Source organism: Tachysurus fulvidraco, chromosome 10 (assembly GCF_022655615.1).
Source record: "Tachysurus fulvidraco isolate hzauxx_2018 chromosome 10, HZAU_PFXX_2.0, whole genome shotgun sequence".
NCBI classification, from domain to species: Eukaryota; Metazoa; Chordata; class Actinopteri; order Siluriformes; family Bagridae; genus Tachysurus; species Tachysurus fulvidraco.
Genome location: NC_062527.1, coordinates 6,209,338 through 6,226,305, shown reverse-complemented (window position 1 = coordinate 6,226,305; position 16,968 = coordinate 6,209,338). Strand labels below are relative to the sequence as shown.

Genomic DNA, 16,968 nt, shown 5'->3' with positions numbered 1-16,968 from the left:
AAACGTATAAATCGTTAACCCTTCAGGGGGCCACGCCTGTGACCACATAAAGGTTTACATACATTTTTACAACTCCAAATAATTTAAGATCTTTTCAGTTATGGCATCTGTTTTATTTCCATAGAAAGTAGTTTTAACGATGCAGCTTTAATTTCCAATATTTACAAAGTTTACATACATCTTTGGTGTGTTTACCTTTGAATAATGCAACAGACAAGATTCTCACAGTCCTTCAGGTTTGTGGGCCTCCTCAGTCAGACAGTTTCACTTGAGTCCACAATTTGTCTACTGGGACTAAGGTGAGGGTTTTAAGGTCTCGGTTTGTTGGACACATCGATACTTTCACTTTGGGGTCAACAAATGTTTTTGGACTGCTGTAGGATCGTTGTCCTGGAGAAGATTCAGTAAAAACATTCTGGCTGATGATTACTAGATAATCATGCTTCACAATTGGGATGATGTTCTTCAGCCTTTGTTCTCCATATGAAACCCTTCATTCATTGTCTTGTTGATTTTATGCTTGTCTTTTACTAGGGGCTTCTCCTTGTGTGACAAGTTTCAGGATATGTCAATGTTTCGCTCCCTTAATAGTGGATACACGTAGTTCACCAGTTCCTTTACTTTTAGGATTAATTTGAACCTCTTTATGACTTTTCATTGATCTTTTGGTTCTCTTTCTTGAACAATGTCATTTCAGGTTAATCCCAAGACGTTTAGATTCTCAAACGGTTATTTGTAGAGAAGCTTGTGGTACCTTCTGTCATTTGGAAATTGCTCCTAAGGAGGAACCGGACTTGTGGAGGTTTCAGCTGAGGTGCTTAATTTTCCTGTGGTGTCAAGGCTCTAAATGTAAACAATTGGGCAATCAGAAGCTTCTAGAAGTCTTCCAGACTGCTTAAAGAGACTGGTGTCAAATTGGTGTATGTAAACGTTTATTCAGTGTAATTCTGATCTACTGAATTAAAGCTGAAATAATTTTCATGTTCATGAGAAATGCTACATGAAATGTGATTTAATATCTGTAGCCTAGATGTACGTAGGTAAACGCTTTGGTGCAGTTTAATATCCTCCTGCCGAACAGTGTAGTGTCTTGTGATGGCATTTAAGTTTTTTTTTATTCTACTTTTATCAGTTAAACAGTAAGCATATTTTTTTCTATAGCAAATGCAATGTAACTTAAATTGAATCATTGTGCTAATGTCTAAAACAGCCCTGTTACTTTTGTCATGAATAATTATTAATCGTTAGTAACGGTTGTTAAATTGTACATCGATCAGCCGTGACATTAAAAACACCTGCATTATATATAAATACTATAAAAGGTGTACAGAGCTGCACAACATTTTATATATAATTATATAATATTATATATGTAGCTGTGTGTGTGTGTACGTGTACGTTTACACAAGCACTTTTCTTTTACTGCTGATGTAATACTTTTATCCGAAACATCCTGTGCTGTTATGGACGTGTGTGTTTTGGAAACCAGGTGCTAAAAGGCTTAGTGTGTGACTCAGTGTAAGAGTGTTAGCTTTGTGGCTCAACACAACTGACTGCAAACAACGGAGCATCATACACGCACAGCTCACGAGTGTGAAAGAATACGACAGGTCAGTGTGTTCACTATGTGATCATTTCAGGTGTGTGTGTGTGTGTTTGTGTGTGACAGCATCATGGTTTAAGAATTGTTCTGTATAGTAGTGAATGATTATAAAATCATTATAATTAAGCCATATTACCGAAATACAATTCAATACTGAACACCAGCATGTTTAAACAATCTTAAACAATGTAGTCTAAAAAGTGGGAACTCCTTGTAGGTGTAATGGATTCAAAATTAATTATATTATTATTATTTTGTAAAGTCTAACGTTTAGCAGTAGAGGGACTTTGGCATGCTTTTCCATGAAGAACATTTTAAGCTCCTTTATATCCTTTGGACTGTTCAGTCCACTGGTTTTCCAGTAAGGTTCCATTATATTGTAAATCCATTATACCACAGGGAATCTGGACAGGGTTATAAAGGAGTCGAAGCTGTAAGGCACTGACAGCATGTGAAAATGCAATTTTCAAATATGACTGTTTTGAATGTGCATCCTATTTTAAATATCTAAAAAATATGCAGTCAAATGTAAACTATAGTAAAATATAGGGAGTATAAATAATTCCTGCAAAATAGACAAACATCTTGAAATTGTGATTTAGAATCTGTGATTTTAGCTTAAAAGTGCCAGAATCAAAAAGCTCAATTATTTATCTTTAGTTACAATTAGTTACTTGTTTGGTGCATGTGTGTGCGTGTGTGTGTGTGTGTTGGCAAAAGAATGGGCAGTCTGGATGATGTTCCCTTTAAGGTTCCACTGGGTTCTCTAGATGAGCCTCTGGGCATGATGGTGCCGGTCACTGCCCAAGAAATCATCATCCCAGACTACCACCAAAAATTGCATGACCTGCAGGTTCCCTCTCTCATTCTCTCCCTCATGTTCATACACACACACCCCTACACACTTCAATAGTTTTGGAGTTTAGATCATTTGAACAATTAAACAAAAGCGTAAAATGTACATTTCCATTTTGTTCTTTTTTTTCTCTCCAGTATGATTTTTGTCTGGAGAACTGGGTTCTGAATGGGTTCCGTGATCGTTCTAATAAGCATGATTTTGTTCCTGAGCTCGGTGGTGTGATCCCGTCCTGCCCTCCGTACTGGCTCCTGTTCAGCAGCCCTCAGGAAAGGCGCTCTGTACACCTCTGCAGAAAGGGATTGTGTGATAAAGCACAGCGACATCGCAGCCTGAGCTTGAGTTCAGCGGACCTGCAGAGACGGCACCTCGCTCGTACGCACTTCCTCGTAGACAACTCTGCGCACGATGCTGCTGGCTACAGCGAGGATGATGAGGGTTCCTCTCCTGAGGAAGATCAATGTTTCCGCTCTCAGAGCAGAGAAAGATCCAAATTTTGCCTGCTTCAAGATACTCAGAGGTCCGTGTCACCCCGAGCACCGGTCCACTCCCACAAAAACTCCAGCAGCTCTCTGAAGGAGATGAGCAGTCCACCGAGCCTCAGGTCCTCACGACCTCACAAAAAACACATTTCTGGAGGCTCCAAACGAAACATCACTCACAAATCACATGTCACAAACATCAAGCTCCAGCCCAGACCCTCCTCAGCTGGCCCGCAGCCTTCTGCTCACCCACACAAGTCTTCTCTGCAGGTCTACAAACATCACAAACAGCTGTATTTATCGATAGAAAAAAAAATCTGTCATCATGAACACTTCAAAATAAAGACTTTATTTATTTTAACTGTTCAAACAAAGCACAGGGGTTACGTACCTTAAATCGTTTTAATAAAATGGAGCAACGTCGCTTTAAAAATTTAATTAAAATATTAAACATTTATTTCTAAACGGAAGGAAAATATTTTCCAAAATAAATTTGAAGCTTGTAATTATTTTAAAAAAAATCTAGCAATTTTGTTTGTGTTTAAAAATTTTAGTATCAACTAAGAATCAGAAATACTAGATCAGTTTGATTATATTTAAGATATTTATTGTTGGTATTCTGTCTTATTTTTGTGCAGAAATTAAAATTATATTAAAGTAATGTTACAGCGATTAAGTTTAGGTATTTTTAGACAAAAAGATATGAGTAATAAAAAATTTTACTGCGATGATATAACGATGTGGCTTAATGTGATATAAAATGTTTTTATTTTAATGAATATAATAATTTCAGAGTTTCTGAATGCACAAGTTTGTGTCAAAGCTTAAGATTAAATCTTAAATCAAAACATTATTTATTTCATTTTACTTCTATTTAGAAGTCCCAGATTTTCAATACGGTCTCGGATTTTGGTGGCAGTTTGATAGATTCTGTTGGCATTTAATAAGAAGCATGTTCTCTTTATTATGTGTGTGTGGGCAGGCCACTCGTCCTCGTACTTCTCATGGAGATCGCCACTCAGTCCCAGACTCGTCTGTGGAGCTGCTGTATGGTCTGAGCCAGGAAGAGAGAGAACTGGTTGAGAGCATCACTGCTCATGGATACACACTACGCTCTGCCATCCTGGCTTTGCAGCGCACTGGCACGCGCAGTGCAGAGCAGGTAACACACACATACTCATTGCTATTTTTGTATTAGTATTAGCTTATCAGGAAGCTCTACGGTGTATTTGATGCCCATGCTCAAGACCACTTTATGCAAAGTGGTAAGTTAACTATTTCATTTATCATGCTGCTTACTGCTTTATATTTAGGGAAATCATAAAAGCTATCGTCAGTACAAACAAAATTTATTACAAAACATATATGAACTCAGGCAGGAGGGATTATTTTACATTTCTGCACGAACATAACTGGTGTTTACATCTAGTCCACAAGACACAATAATAACTGAATTAAAACAAATGAACCAGTTCAAATGTTTCCACACGCTCAATTCGGAATCCTGTGTGTTGTTCCCTGGAGGACCAGTGGCTGTTTTTATATATTGTGAGAGTTATTAATGAGTCCCTTGTTTGTTCTGAACAGTTAAATGGCACAAAAACAATACATTCAGAGCCAGGGGTTTAAACTTTTGAACAGGATGATTAGTGTGAATTATTTTATCTTGTGATACTTGAATAGCTTTTGTGTAGCTTCCGAAGGGCCGGGATAAAACGAAAAAAAAATCTTTCCCCAAAATAATTGCAGTAAATACTGATAATCCACCCCTTAGCCTTAGCCTTGATCATATAATATTCATTAAAAGTACATTTACATTGGCAGACACCCTTATATCAAGAGTGATTTACATTATCTCATTTTTATACAACTGAGCAATTGAGGGTTAAGGGCCTTTGCTCAGGGGCCCAACAGTGGCAGCTTGGTGGATCTCGGATTCGGACTCACAACCTTCCGATTGATAGCCCAACACCTTAACTGCTAGGCTACCACATGCTGAGTAAATAACTTTTTTATTTCTGTTTATTTAGTATTTTGAATCAGTTAAAATTGAGTCCCAGTAAGAATCTGTTGAATGTTATATGCAGGGGTTGGGACTCCATCAGCATTGTCTAAACAGGGGAGGAAAAAGAGTTGCAATACCCGGATTAATCCACTAGAGGTGCTAAACAACTAAATTCATGGTGTGTATTCGTGCAGATTCTGAATTATCTGTTGGCTCGTGATCGTCTGTGTGCACTGGGGTTTGAGAAGACTCAGGTGGAGGACGCTATGGAGATGTTTCAGAACTGTGAGAGCAAGGTGAGAAATATTCCCTGTTTTCAATACATTTCTAATTGTTTCAGTAAGATTTAGGACTTTTAGCAATGATGCAACTGCAGTTATGTCGGAATTACGACGTCAGTTCCGTTCGAGCCGTTTTGGTCGGAATTAAACGGATTTGTAGTTTATGTGAATGATTCTACCTTAAAAAAATCGAAATCAGCTTTTGAGACGAACGTGCATTCGATTCCAACACAAATGTCGTCAAATGCAGGCGGTAGAAAGGTCGTATTTATTACTAGTTGAACGCGCATGAACTCCATCACGATGTCGTAATTACGAGCGGGATTTTTTTTTCGTGGTCCTGTTTCCAATATTAGGTTACTTTTGTATGCAAAATCTGCTACTTTGGTGTTATTTGCCTTCTTGCAAAGTAATATAAGCTGAAAGTATTTGCAAAGCTTTTTTCCTACATTGCCTAAATCTAATCTTTGATGATTAAATCTCAGAAGATTGAATGAATTTGTAGGAGTGAAAATTGTTTTCTATAAAATTTCAATTTAGCACATAAATCAGCATGTCCTCTGAAAAACAAATGGATGAGAATTGGATCAACTTTGTAAGCAAGAAATTTTCCTGTTTCTTGTTTTTTTTTTTGTATCAAGCACCTGCCAAGATATTATAAAAAAAATAAAATACATACCATGATAGTGCTCAAACCCCTTAAAGGCCAATACAAATGATACAGTTTTACCTTTTAACAAGATCACATTAATAAATACGACTGTTCTTATGTACTAATGTCTCTAAGATGGCTGCTTTATATTCAGCCTTCCTGCTGAGACTGAGACTTGACTGAGAATTGAATGGGTTATCTAGTTTGTGCTTTCCTCTGTGTGTCTTCCAGGCTACAGAGTTCCTGCGATTGCTGGCTCAGTTCGGGGAAATGGGCTTCCAGCAGAGCACTATTAAAGAAGTTCTTCTTTTACATGACAACCACCGGGAGAAAGCACTGGAGGAACTCGTCACGCACGTCACCTGAACGTTCTGCACATGTGATAAGATTTTAAATGGGATTCAATATGTAAATAAATATTATTGTACACATACTTATTATATATTATATGTTTCTAAACTCAATACATATTTACACATTCAGTACTTATGAATAGATTAGAAGGTAATTGCAATGTGTTAATGTGCTGTGGATTTGTTTGCTTAGAAATACTAACTGATGACGTTATAATCAGGCTTAATCAGCTGTGATGAACTATTAACGCAGTCTTGTGTGACATATTGTACAGGATCAATTCTGTGCACCCAAGCACATTTTACTTTACTTTTTTTTACATCAAGTAATACATTTCATTTACAGTCCTTTGTAAAGCTGTTAATTTACATCAGCAAAATCTTCTGATTGTTCTTAATTGAATCTTGTTACAAGGTTACATGCATACAATAAAAGGACATAAGAATTCGGACTAGTTTGTTGTTGTAATTCAATATATTTACGGTACATATATGCACTTTCACACACAAAATTTCACACACGATGATTTTTATTTTTTACCCAAAATAAGAGCGTGTTTTTTTTTAACTATTGTTTATTGTATTTAGTAAATACTGTATCAAGGCTTTATAAAAAAAAATCGATTAAAATTGTATTTCTTGGTTCTAATAAAATAAATGTTCACTGTGCACAAAAGTGTTCAAAGCCAAATTAATTTCTTATAATATATATTATTATTATTTATTATATTATTTTATATTTTTTTTATATTTATTATATTATATTATGCAATATATTATATTATATATTTACGTTGATTAGACTTGAACCTTATCTTCTTGTAACACTGATTAAAGTACATTATAGTACCACTGATTAATGACGCAGTTCTTTTCTAAACGCAAGATTAACGTGCGTCTCCTTCAGCCAATCCGATCGCTGGGTTTTAGTTTCGTGACGTATTGTCCGTTTCAGCCAATCAGCTTCAAAGATGCGGGATTTGAATAGTTCATTGAACGGCTCCGGGCACTAAAGGCAGAGATTATATTGAACGCCCTACAGCAGAGCTGAACTAAAGTGGGATTTTTTATTTTATTTTATTTTATTTCATTTTATTTTATATTATTATCATCATCCAATTTGTTTATGGTGAAGGAGATTCTGCTCGAGCTTCACGATGAGGAAAAGGTAACAAGATCTTTTTTTTATGGTAGTTAGGGTTTATTATGTGTCTCACTAAAGGTAACTATCATGATGTAAATGAATATAAAACAGCTTCTCTTTTAGATAAGTGCTGTTTTTATATTTAAACTGTTAGTAGCTCTTCTTGCCGTGTGATTGTTGGATTTAATGATTTAAAACGCGATCTGTAGTGTAGACAATGCTGCAGCTTGTGGACACCTGACTATCAGTCCAACAAGGGTTTAATTCTCCAAACTGGTTCCCAAAGCTGAAGGAAAACATTTGTATAGAACGTCTTACGGTAGCCAGTGTATTCCTGCGTGTACAAATAATCCGGAAGATATGTTTAATATGTATAATGATTTTTTTTTTTAAAAAAACAATAGCTGAGAATCTGGAAAATTGATTTCCAGCTGGAATGTATGTTTGTGTTAGGGTGCGCCTGCTGTCAATCATTTTATGGACACACACAGAGACACACACACAGTGAGAGACAGAGTGAGAGAGACAGAGACACACACAGTGAGAGAGACAGAGACACACACAGAGAGGGGCAAAGACACACTGCTGTGTTTGGATGAAAAACCCTGGACTAAAATATCCTTATCTCTGTCAAAGTGTGTTAAGCCCCCAAATAGCTACTTAACCTCTCTTTAATATATTCTGGACTGAGTGGCTCTTTAATGAACTTTAAACTTTTATGTAAACATTTTGCACTGAAATTTACAGTCATTAGTATTGTCACTTTTATAGAGTTTATTCCTAAAAGTTCACAGCTAGAGCAGCCATGTTGATTTGGCATCACTTTGTTACATACTGTATAAGGGGAAGGGAGAAGATTGAAATCACACACACACACACACACACACACACACACACACACACACACACACACACACACACACCTTAGCAAATGCATCTTTAAATGTTCCCTTTGCCAGCATGATTATTGTCCTGTGTACAAAGCTAGCTGTAAGAGGACATGGTTTGCCAAGATTGGCTTGGAAGAACTTGTGTCCTTTGAGAGAAACTGTGCACCAACTGCACACCAAACTTCCTCAATCTTACAATATCAGCGTCTGATCTCACCAACGCTCTTGTAGCTGAATGATCACAAAATCGAATAGAATGTGTTAATAGAAGGTGGTCCAGTGTGCAAAAATGGTGTAACTCCATGTTACTGCTACAGACTCGCTCAACATGTTATCTCTTGTGTGCTCCCTCTGTAAACTAATTATTACTTTATGGAAGGAAAAAAAAGTTTAATTGGTGTGTGTGTTGTCAGTGAGTTGCATGCTGCTGAGTCAGTGGCTTGTCTGAATAAAGCCCTGGATCACCTCAAGGACATCTGGGAGGAGATCGGCATTCCAGAGGACCAGAGAATGCAGCGTACTGATGCGGTCAAAATGCACATCAAGGTGATCACACACACACCTGTACACTGATGTCTTATCACCTCATTTACATACAGTCCTTTTATCAGTAAAGTGCAGACGCACAGGATCATTAACCCAACATGCTCACTTGTGCCATATGCACTTTTTCCCCTTCGTCATTTGACCTGTGCTTTAATCCGAATCATATTACAGCAGACACACTAAGCGTTAAATGACTTGCACACATCTGCTTTGTTTAATTGGCAGCTAATATGAGGAACCGGCGCGTCTCCATGCTTACTGCATGCTGCTTTCGGCGTACAAGACCAGACATTATGTAAATCTGCGGAAATGGATGTAATTACTGCGGAATTGCTGTAATAATGTTTGTATAGTACTGCAGTGTAACCGTGGGAGAGAGAAAAAAGTTTTGAGACGGGGGGAGGAGGGTGTAAATTTCCATAAAGTCTTGAAAACCATGTTTCTCTGGAGCACTTCCCTCGAGCGATGATTTACATTTCTTTCTTTCACAAAAACAAGAAAGACAAAGTAATACAGGGGTGAAGCTAAGAAAAGTCATTCTGTTCATCACCACCAGTTTAGAGGGTTTTTATTCGTCATAGTCATATGTTGGGAGTTTAATAACTTGAAATATATGTATATATTTGTGTGTGTGTGTGGTGTGTGTGTGTATTATAATGTATATTTACATTTACAGCGTCTGGCAGACCCCCTTATCCAGAATGACTTACATTTTCATGTCATTTTATACAACTGAGCAGCTAGTTAGAAATGTTCATGCTAAGTTAGGAGTTATCTGAGATGATTTTTTAGAAGCTTTAAGAATACAGCCCTGGGGCCTTGATGTCCTCAGGATGAGACGGCTTTGTCGTTTTAAGCAAAACGACAAGCTGCTGGGTCAAATTAGCTTGGAGAGTGTAATGCAAGCTAACTTTCACCATCATGACATTCAATTTAATTTGACTAAAAGGTTTGCGCATGCAAAGCTGGTGTGCATGACATCACAGTACACTCCAGGTAGTCCTTAATACACTTAATAATCACTACAGGGGTCTATTACACCGTAGATGTTATCAGTGTTATTCAGTAATGAACCAGTGCAATGGCTAAACGTGTGTTTATCTTCCAGAACCTTCTGGACATGATGATAGCAGAGGAGGAGGGCCTGAAAAAGAGGTTGCTGAACAGCATCGAGTCATGCCGGAAGGAGCTGGATGGTTTGTGCCTAGAGCTTCAACTCTCTCCATACGAGGTAACTTTAACAACAAGTACTCTCTCAGTACTCCCGTTTCGTAGCGTACGTCCATCTATACATGATTGTTCTCTGCTAATCGTGAGTCCAGGAGGACGATGGCCTGAGCATGCTGCAGCTGGAGAAGGAGATTCGCACAAGGTTGAAGGTGATGCTGAAGCAGAAGAACCAACGCATGAGCGAGCTGAAGAGTCTGATCCGGCAGGATCGCGAGCTGTGCGACATCCTGTGCGAAAACCCGAACCCCATCGACGCCGACCGCGTTCCCTCTGCCCAGCAGCTGCACGACTACCAGCAGCACATCGCCAGCCGCAACCAGGAGAAGGTACAGAATTTAGATGTTTTTACTAAGGTGTTTTTGTTTAGTGGCTTGTTACTCAGCTGCAGTTACAACAAAGTGGCTGCACTCGATGTAGTCGAGACTTCTACCAGTTTACTGATGAGTATCATCTGGTCAGTGGTGGTCCATTTCATTCTTGTGTACGAGTGTGTTTTGTTCAAGAAATGACATAATGTTGTTGCATTGCATCAACATATGTTGTGGTTAAGCTCAGTGCGTCACTAGCGTGGTTTACGTCATGAAACAGTACACATTTTAAAACCGTTTAAAAGAACTTTAGTGACTTCTAGCGTTTATTTAGGAGCGCCGCTATGCCGAGTTCGTGTCCCTCAAGCGCCAGATCATCACATCCATGGAGGATCTTGAGCAGATGCCTGACACTAGCTTCGAAAGAGATGTGGTGTGCGAGGAGGAGGAGGCGTTCTGCCTCTCACTAGAAAACATCACCGCTCTGAATGTACTACTGAGCCAGGTAAATGCACACGCACCACTTTATCGAATACTATACGCACGCACAGGAAGTGCGTGAACAAAGCACTAAACAGATTAATCTACTCTTCTTTTTTAGAGCATTGTGTGTGATTTTTTTTTTTCTGTTCCCTCTGCAAAAGCTGTAGCTCAGCTCTGATCGTAATCGTGTCTCGTTTGGGTTTCAGTTGGAGAATCGGAAAGCAGAGATTGAGGCAGCGTGTGTGTCGTACCGTGACCGTATCACAGAGCTGTGGGAGAGACTACAGGTCCCCCAGGAAGAGAGAGACTCCATGGCTGAACACATGAAATTCAGCAAAAAGAGGAACATGGATGCTGTGAGTTTTATATACAACACTGTTTTACCCGTACAAACTCTTCCTGTCCGATTTACATAACACACCTCCTATCACCTCTGCGTAAGAGTGAAATAAACCTCTTACAGCAGACGATCACACTCTTCGCTGCACTAAACCGCTGTACACACAAGCTTAGTCTTACCCGTGTCTGTGTTCCTTTCCTCCTCCAGCTGCATGCTGAGGTTGAATGCCTGGAGGAGCTGAAGATGAAGAACATCCAGAATGTCATCGAGTCCGTCAGAGCAGAAATCGAGATCCTCTGGGAGAAATGCTTTTACAGCCTGGACCAGAGACAAGCCTTGACTGCATATTACTCCGGTATACCAGCTTTAACTGCTACTTTATAACAAAGCCTGTATAAAACATTACGGATTCGCACCGTCGCGTCCGCCACAGTCTACTCCCAGTCTCGATATTGTGTTTTCAGAATTCCTCGTTCCTTTGGCCTTCTCTGGTGTTTCAACTCTTCTTCCTTCAATGAGTTATGAGATTCCCTTTGCAGCTTCATCGAATCCTTAGAGTGCAATTTATTGTTTATTCGCTACACAATTTTGTTTAACAGCTATGCCGAATGATAATCCTGCCACATTTCGGAAACCTGTTACAGCTACGGAGAATAAATTGAATAAATTAAAGATGCTCATCTTCTTGTCTGATGTAAAACAGAAAGTTTCTTATACAGGAAGTCTATTGCTCTCCGAACAGGATAGAGACACGCAGTATCTGTGACTTGTGTTGTCACTTTAAATGGGTATATAAATAAATATGGAATCTTTTTTTTACTGTTATTATTTAAGATAATTTCACTGAGGAGCTTCTGACTGTTCATGAGCAAGAATTGCAGTGGCTAAAGCAGAATTATGAGCAGCACCGAGAGCTTTATCTTGGGGTGACAAGCTGGCAGAGTAACTGGACTCTCTACCAGGAACTGGAGGTAAGATCTGGCACTCTTCTTCTAGCGTTCGTTCCACCGTGTGAAAGTAAGTAACGTACTTGGCTCTCTCTCTCCTTCTCTCTCTCCTTCATCTGCAGAAAAAGGCCAGGGATCCATCTCGCTTTCACAACAGAGGAGGCAACCTGCTAAGGGAGGAGAAACAAAGAGCAGACCTTCAGAAAAGTCTGCCCAAGGTCCATTTCCTAACTCCTGCACATGCTCACATGCAGTTTAGTGTTTCGTCGTGTTCGGTTTACAGTCTGCGCTTGCAGCGTTTTAATGAAGCGTGATGTTTGCAGCTGGAGAAAAGTCTGAAGATCCAGATTGAGCAGTGGGAGGCGGAGAGCGGCTCGGCGTTCCGGGTCAACGGGCAGCACTTCATGCAGTATGTGGAGGAACAGTGGAATCTTCACCAACTGGAGAAAGAGAAGGAGAAACTCGAGAGGGTAATTACTGGCCTATATATAAGGCCTAAACTGATTGTTGGGGTTGGAAAACTTTAGGTTCTAGTTTAATCTGGAATAATTGATAGCCAGTGCTTTTGGCTGTATTCTAATTAGAGGTCTTCTCGGGTCTAAAGAAATGTACCCGACCCGAATCACTTTTTACCCAAACCCGGCGTGCATTATTTATTTATTTATTTATTTATTTATTTATTTATTTATTTATTTATTTTTACGAAGGCCCCGACCCGAGACAACCCTGAAAAAAAATTAGACCCGAGTCCGACCTGTTGGCAATCTTTTTTTAACCCGACTGGACCCGAAAGTTGCGTAACTCTACACTAAAGTATTCGCTACAGCGTGGATTCAAAATTGATTGACAGGTCTGTTTCAACGAAAATTAGCTTACCACCAGCCACACGTCGCAAGCGGTCTTGGCAAACAGAGGAGAGGTTGGAAAAGGACTCGAGTCGATGCACATACAGTAGTTCGGGTCTTCTCGGGTCCGTTCGGTAAAAACACATTAATTTTAAATGACCAGAGACCCGATGTCGCTATTATTATACCCGACCAGTGTCCGAGGCACACGTGAAACTTTTAGACCCAAACCAGCTGGGGTCTCGGGTCGAACCCCGGGTTTTCGGATCTAAGTGGACCCGTGAAGACCTCTACTTCTAATGTTTTGAGCAGCAGACCAACTGAAAAATGTCCACCGTGTTCAGATATTGTTCCTGTAGCATTTTACTGTTTTTATAAAGCATACTAAAGAAAACGTTTCTTGGCAGTTTGTCTGCAGGATTCTGTATCCCAAAAGGCATTAGTGTAATGACTTGTGCTGGAAAGCCCGGTTTATGGTTTGTCAAAATGTTTGTTTGAGCCGCATAGATAAGCACCGTATTCCTAAAACTGGTCTAATATATTTAAAGAAGCAGAAAGATTTATCTTCACACCTCAAATATGGTCATTTAACCATTTCCAAAGCTTGAGAAAAAGGTAGTCAGCCTGTTTTCTTGCTTCCCGAATCTGTTTTCAGCAAATGAAAAAGAGCAAGCAGACCGAGGAGGACATGCTGTACGGTACATCGCTCAAAACCCCCACCAAGAGAAGACTAGCAGGAACGCCTACACCTGGGAAATCTCGCAAGGTAACGCCTCCATGACTGGTCTGTTGTGTTGAAATCAGGAAAGTTCAGCGTTTTCAATTCCATAATGCTGAATTCTGTCTTGTAGCTGAATTCTACCAGCAGTATGGTTAGCTCTACGCCCAACACCACCTTGCGCTCCATTGGTCAGTCTCCATCCATGAGACCACCTCTCTCGGCCAGCAGGGTGAGCTGCACCTCACTTCGCCACACCCCGGCACTGCTGCATCTTTTGCTTTGCTTCTTATTTCAACCACTACTGATAAAAGCAATAAATGGCTGATATTTATCTAATAAAGAAATTGGCTTGTAAACAGAGATGATTCTGAAATTGTAAGTTTCCTGAGTGGAGCAGCAGACTTCCCATTTTAACACCTTACAAAACACCGTTATGAAATTAAACTCTTTAGTACTGTATTACCAAATGGCAATAATAAAGTATGCATATTATGAAGAATGTATTGGCCAAGGGCTAATTCTTGGTGCCTATAAACATCCCGCTGACCTTTTTATCGCCAGGCTTAACATTCTGTTCTTCTATTATTCCTGCTCTGTTCCAGATCGGTTTAGGTTTGCGTACACCTACTCGTACTCGGACGCCCCGCGGCCTGGAGAGGAACAAGGAAAACATTTCTCAGCTGAGTGGAGCTCTGCGCTCCATGACCTCCAGTCCATACCGAAACTGCTCCATCAACTCTGTCGCCAGCTCCTACACAGAGTTTGCGGTAATTTCCTCCTCCTTTTACACCACACTCAGTCCAGATAAACAGAGAAGTTTAGTACGGGAACGTGATCAAGAGCAGAAAACGAAGCTAAATGTGGCCGACGTTTGGGCCTGTGCTCTTTATGGGTGAGCGCACTGGACTTGATGTGTATAAACAATCCAGGGCTCATGTCCTGTTGTCCTCATGTCTAACTCCTTCATTCTGTTCTAGAGGGATTTTGTCAACATTGAATCCACAACCATCTCCAGGTCTGTATGATGTTTTTTTTTTTTACACCCTGACGTGTATTAACACCCACCCTCGTGTTCCTCCTTTAACTTGACTAATGACCAGTGTGTTCTCACACGGCCCGGGGGGGGGGTTGGTATACGCTCCCTGCTCTAACTCCTCCTGTTTAACTGGACTTTGTGCTGATTGCTCTGCCACACTGATGGCATGAATCTCACTGCTGTCCACACTCACCTCTCTGCTCTACTACACATTCACTCCCAACCCTGGATCAGTGTTGTGACCCTGTGACTCAGGAAAGGGCAAATAAATGTGCTCTGTTGTTCTAGTCTGATCTAGCAAGTAGGGCTGGGCGATTCGGCCTAAAATCAAAATCACGATTATTGAACGATTATTTTATTTTTATTTTTTTTGCCCTCATAGTTCACTGACAAGTTTTGGTTAGTAAATATGCTCACATATTACAAGTGAGAGATTTTTGAATGAAGGGTGCATTACTTGATTTTAAAATAATTGAAGGAAACACTATCTATGATTATTTATTGAACAATGTTGAACAACTGAAATTAAAGCACACATTACCTAAAACGAACAGTCACTTTGTTTTTATAAAAAAAAAAAAAAAGTAAAAATAAATAACTTGCACTTTTGGAAATAAAATACATTATTTTCCATGTCGAGCATGGAGCGCTTAAACACTCAGACAACTGAGCAACAAGAGCAGCTTGTACCAAAGAAAAACGCAGTCTCCGTCGTTTGGACACATTTTGGCTTCAGTAAGGATGACATCGAACAAAATGAAGTCAGATGTAGACACTGTAGAAAAACAGTTTCGACGCCCAAAGGTAACGCCACCAATTTGCCGTATCCATCGACATGTCGGCGGAATAACGTAACGGAGCAGGGTCACGTGACTCCACACGCGGTAGTGTTTTTAATGGGAAAGTAATTGAAATAATCGACCTGGAAAAATTTGATCGATTATAGGTTCTGAATGTCGATTTCGATTACTTTTCGATTAATTGCCCAGCCCTACTAGCAAGGACCGGTGTGAGCATGGGTTCAAAATCCTTCCAAGTAGAAGCCGCTGAGTTTACTTGAAAGTCAGAAGCAGCCGATTTTAAACAGGTGAAATCGGGTGTGGCTCCTGCTCCATTGGACTAAACACCTGTGCACACACACACACACACACACACACACACACACAAGCCCTTTGGGGATTTGATTGGGCACAACTAAGCTATTCGAATCTGCTCATGTCTGGTGACTTTCTCCAACACAGTTCACTAAACAGATAGGCGTGGTAGTTTCTCTTTCTTCCTTTTTCTCTTCGTCATTACTCCGGTAGACTTATTCGGCACATGTTTTACACATTTAAATTTCAGTTGCTTCGGTGAAACTAGAAATGCTAAGAGGAAACGATGGTACTGTATGAAAACTGGCAGAATTTATAACCCTGTTGTTGGTTTGATTATTTTTCCAGCGAGAACTCTCACAAGCTACAAAGTCCAGCTGCAAGGCTGGAATTCTGAACTCCACAATCGCACGCTAAATGCTGCTGTCCTGGAACAAGGCCTTCACTCCAGCTGTCTGCTCAACGCCGCCGTTTCTGTAAATGAAGAGACATTTTAAGAGATTGCTGAATGTAAATTACCTGCAAAAGATACGTGGAACCTGTGTAAATATTTTGACTTCTGTTTTAACCATTTTCTTCTTTTATTATTATTATTATTTTCTTTTTAAACATTCGTCTTAGCTCACATCAGTTTTTATATGGACATCTCGTCAAGATCAGTAGTTTTTATAAAAACTGCAATAAACTCCTGCATTCTTTTTAACCATTGTTTTGGGCTTGCACAGTATCTTATGGTTTTGGGACCATCTAGGTGTTATTTGTATTAGGATCACCTGTTCTGTGTGTTTTTTATTTTATTTTTATTTTTTTTCCCTTCTTCTCAATACCTAACACTAGTCCTTCGTTCCTGAAATGTTTGTTTGATTGCGAACACTAAGGGCATTCTGTAAAATAAATGTATTCATTCAGACCTGCTTTTCACTTTTTTCCATGATGGTGGGGGAAATGATGTGATTTGGAATGGTGTGTTGGGGAGCTTCTGTGAGAAGAAACCTCCTTGTTAATGTTAGAGGTCAGAGGAAAATGGACAGATTGAGTCAATCTGCTAAGAAGTATTGACTTTTAGAGCAAAAGACCACATTACGTTCCATTCCTGTAAGACAAGAATAGGCATCTGAGGCTATCAAGGGCACAGACTCAACAATGGACAGA

General features: G+C 39.7%; 2 protein-coding genes across 5 annotated transcripts; both read left to right on the top strand.

Moving 5' to 3' along the window:
• The first annotated feature begins 239 nt into the window (after positions 1–239).
• ubap1la (ubiquitin associated protein 1-like a) lies at positions 240–6,684 on the top strand. 3 transcript variants are annotated; one of them, XM_047819317.1, is made up of 7 exons: positions 240–299; positions 1,490–1,610; positions 2,324–2,456; positions 2,597–3,211; positions 3,924–4,103; positions 5,141–5,242; positions 6,111–6,684. In XM_047819317.1, exons 3-7 carry the CDS (start codon positions 2,325–2,327, stop codon positions 6,243–6,245), a joined length of 1,164 nt encoding a protein of 387 aa, XP_047675273.1. In that variant the 5' UTR covers positions 240–299; positions 1,490–1,610; position 2,324; the 3' UTR covers positions 6,246–6,684. The 3 variants fall into 3 exon arrangements, with proteins under 3 accessions (XP_047675273.1, XP_047675272.1, XP_047675271.1); XM_047819316.1 differs by lacking the exon at positions 240–299 and adding an exon at positions 698–814; XM_047819315.1 differs by lacking the exons at positions 240–299; positions 1,490–1,610 and having other exon boundaries at positions 2,289–2,456.
• Positions 6,685–7,226: 542 nt separating this feature from the next.
• Positions 7,227–16,726, top strand: prc1a (protein regulator of cytokinesis 1a). Of its 2 annotated transcripts, XM_027164049.2 has the most exons (15): positions 7,227–7,400; positions 8,680–8,812; positions 9,921–10,043; positions 10,135–10,368; positions 10,685–10,855; positions 11,040–11,189; positions 11,381–11,528; positions 12,008–12,144; positions 12,243–12,338; positions 12,444–12,590; positions 13,621–13,731; positions 13,817–13,915; positions 14,289–14,453; positions 14,664–14,701; positions 16,165–16,726. In XM_027164049.2, the coding sequence occupies exons 1-15, from the start codon at positions 7,390–7,392 to the stop codon at positions 16,211–16,213; spliced, it is 1,812 nt and encodes a 603-aa protein (XP_027019850.1). In that variant the 5' UTR covers positions 7,227–7,389; the 3' UTR covers positions 16,214–16,726. The 2 variants fall into 2 exon arrangements, with proteins under 2 accessions (XP_027019850.1, XP_027019851.1); XM_027164050.2 differs by lacking the exon at positions 14,664–14,701.
• The last annotated feature ends 242 nt before the right edge of the window (positions 16,727–16,968 follow it).

Bases quoted from the DNA above. Each gene is read 5' to 3' on its own strand.
- prc1a (XM_027164049.2), top strand. The intron at 11,529-12,007 runs GTATACCAGCTT...TTATTATTTAAG, and splicing joins CTTGACTGCATATTACTCCG to ATAATTTCACTGAGGAGCTT. The intron at 12,339-12,443 runs GTCCATTTCCTA...TGATGTTTGCAG, and splicing joins TTCAGAAAAGTCTGCCCAAG to CTGGAGAAAAGTCTGAAGAT.
- ubap1la (XM_047819315.1), top strand. From the start codon at position 2,289: ATGTGTGTGCGTGTGTGTGTGTGTGTTGGCAAAAGAATGGGCAGTCTG. The intron at 2,457-2,596 runs GTTCCCTCTCTC...TTTTCTCTCCAG, and splicing joins AAAAATTGCATGACCTGCAG to TATGATTTTTGTCTGGAGAA. The intron at 3,212-3,923 runs GTCTACAAACAT...GTGTGTGGGCAG, and splicing joins CACACAAGTCTTCTCTGCAG to GCCACTCGTCCTCGTACTTC.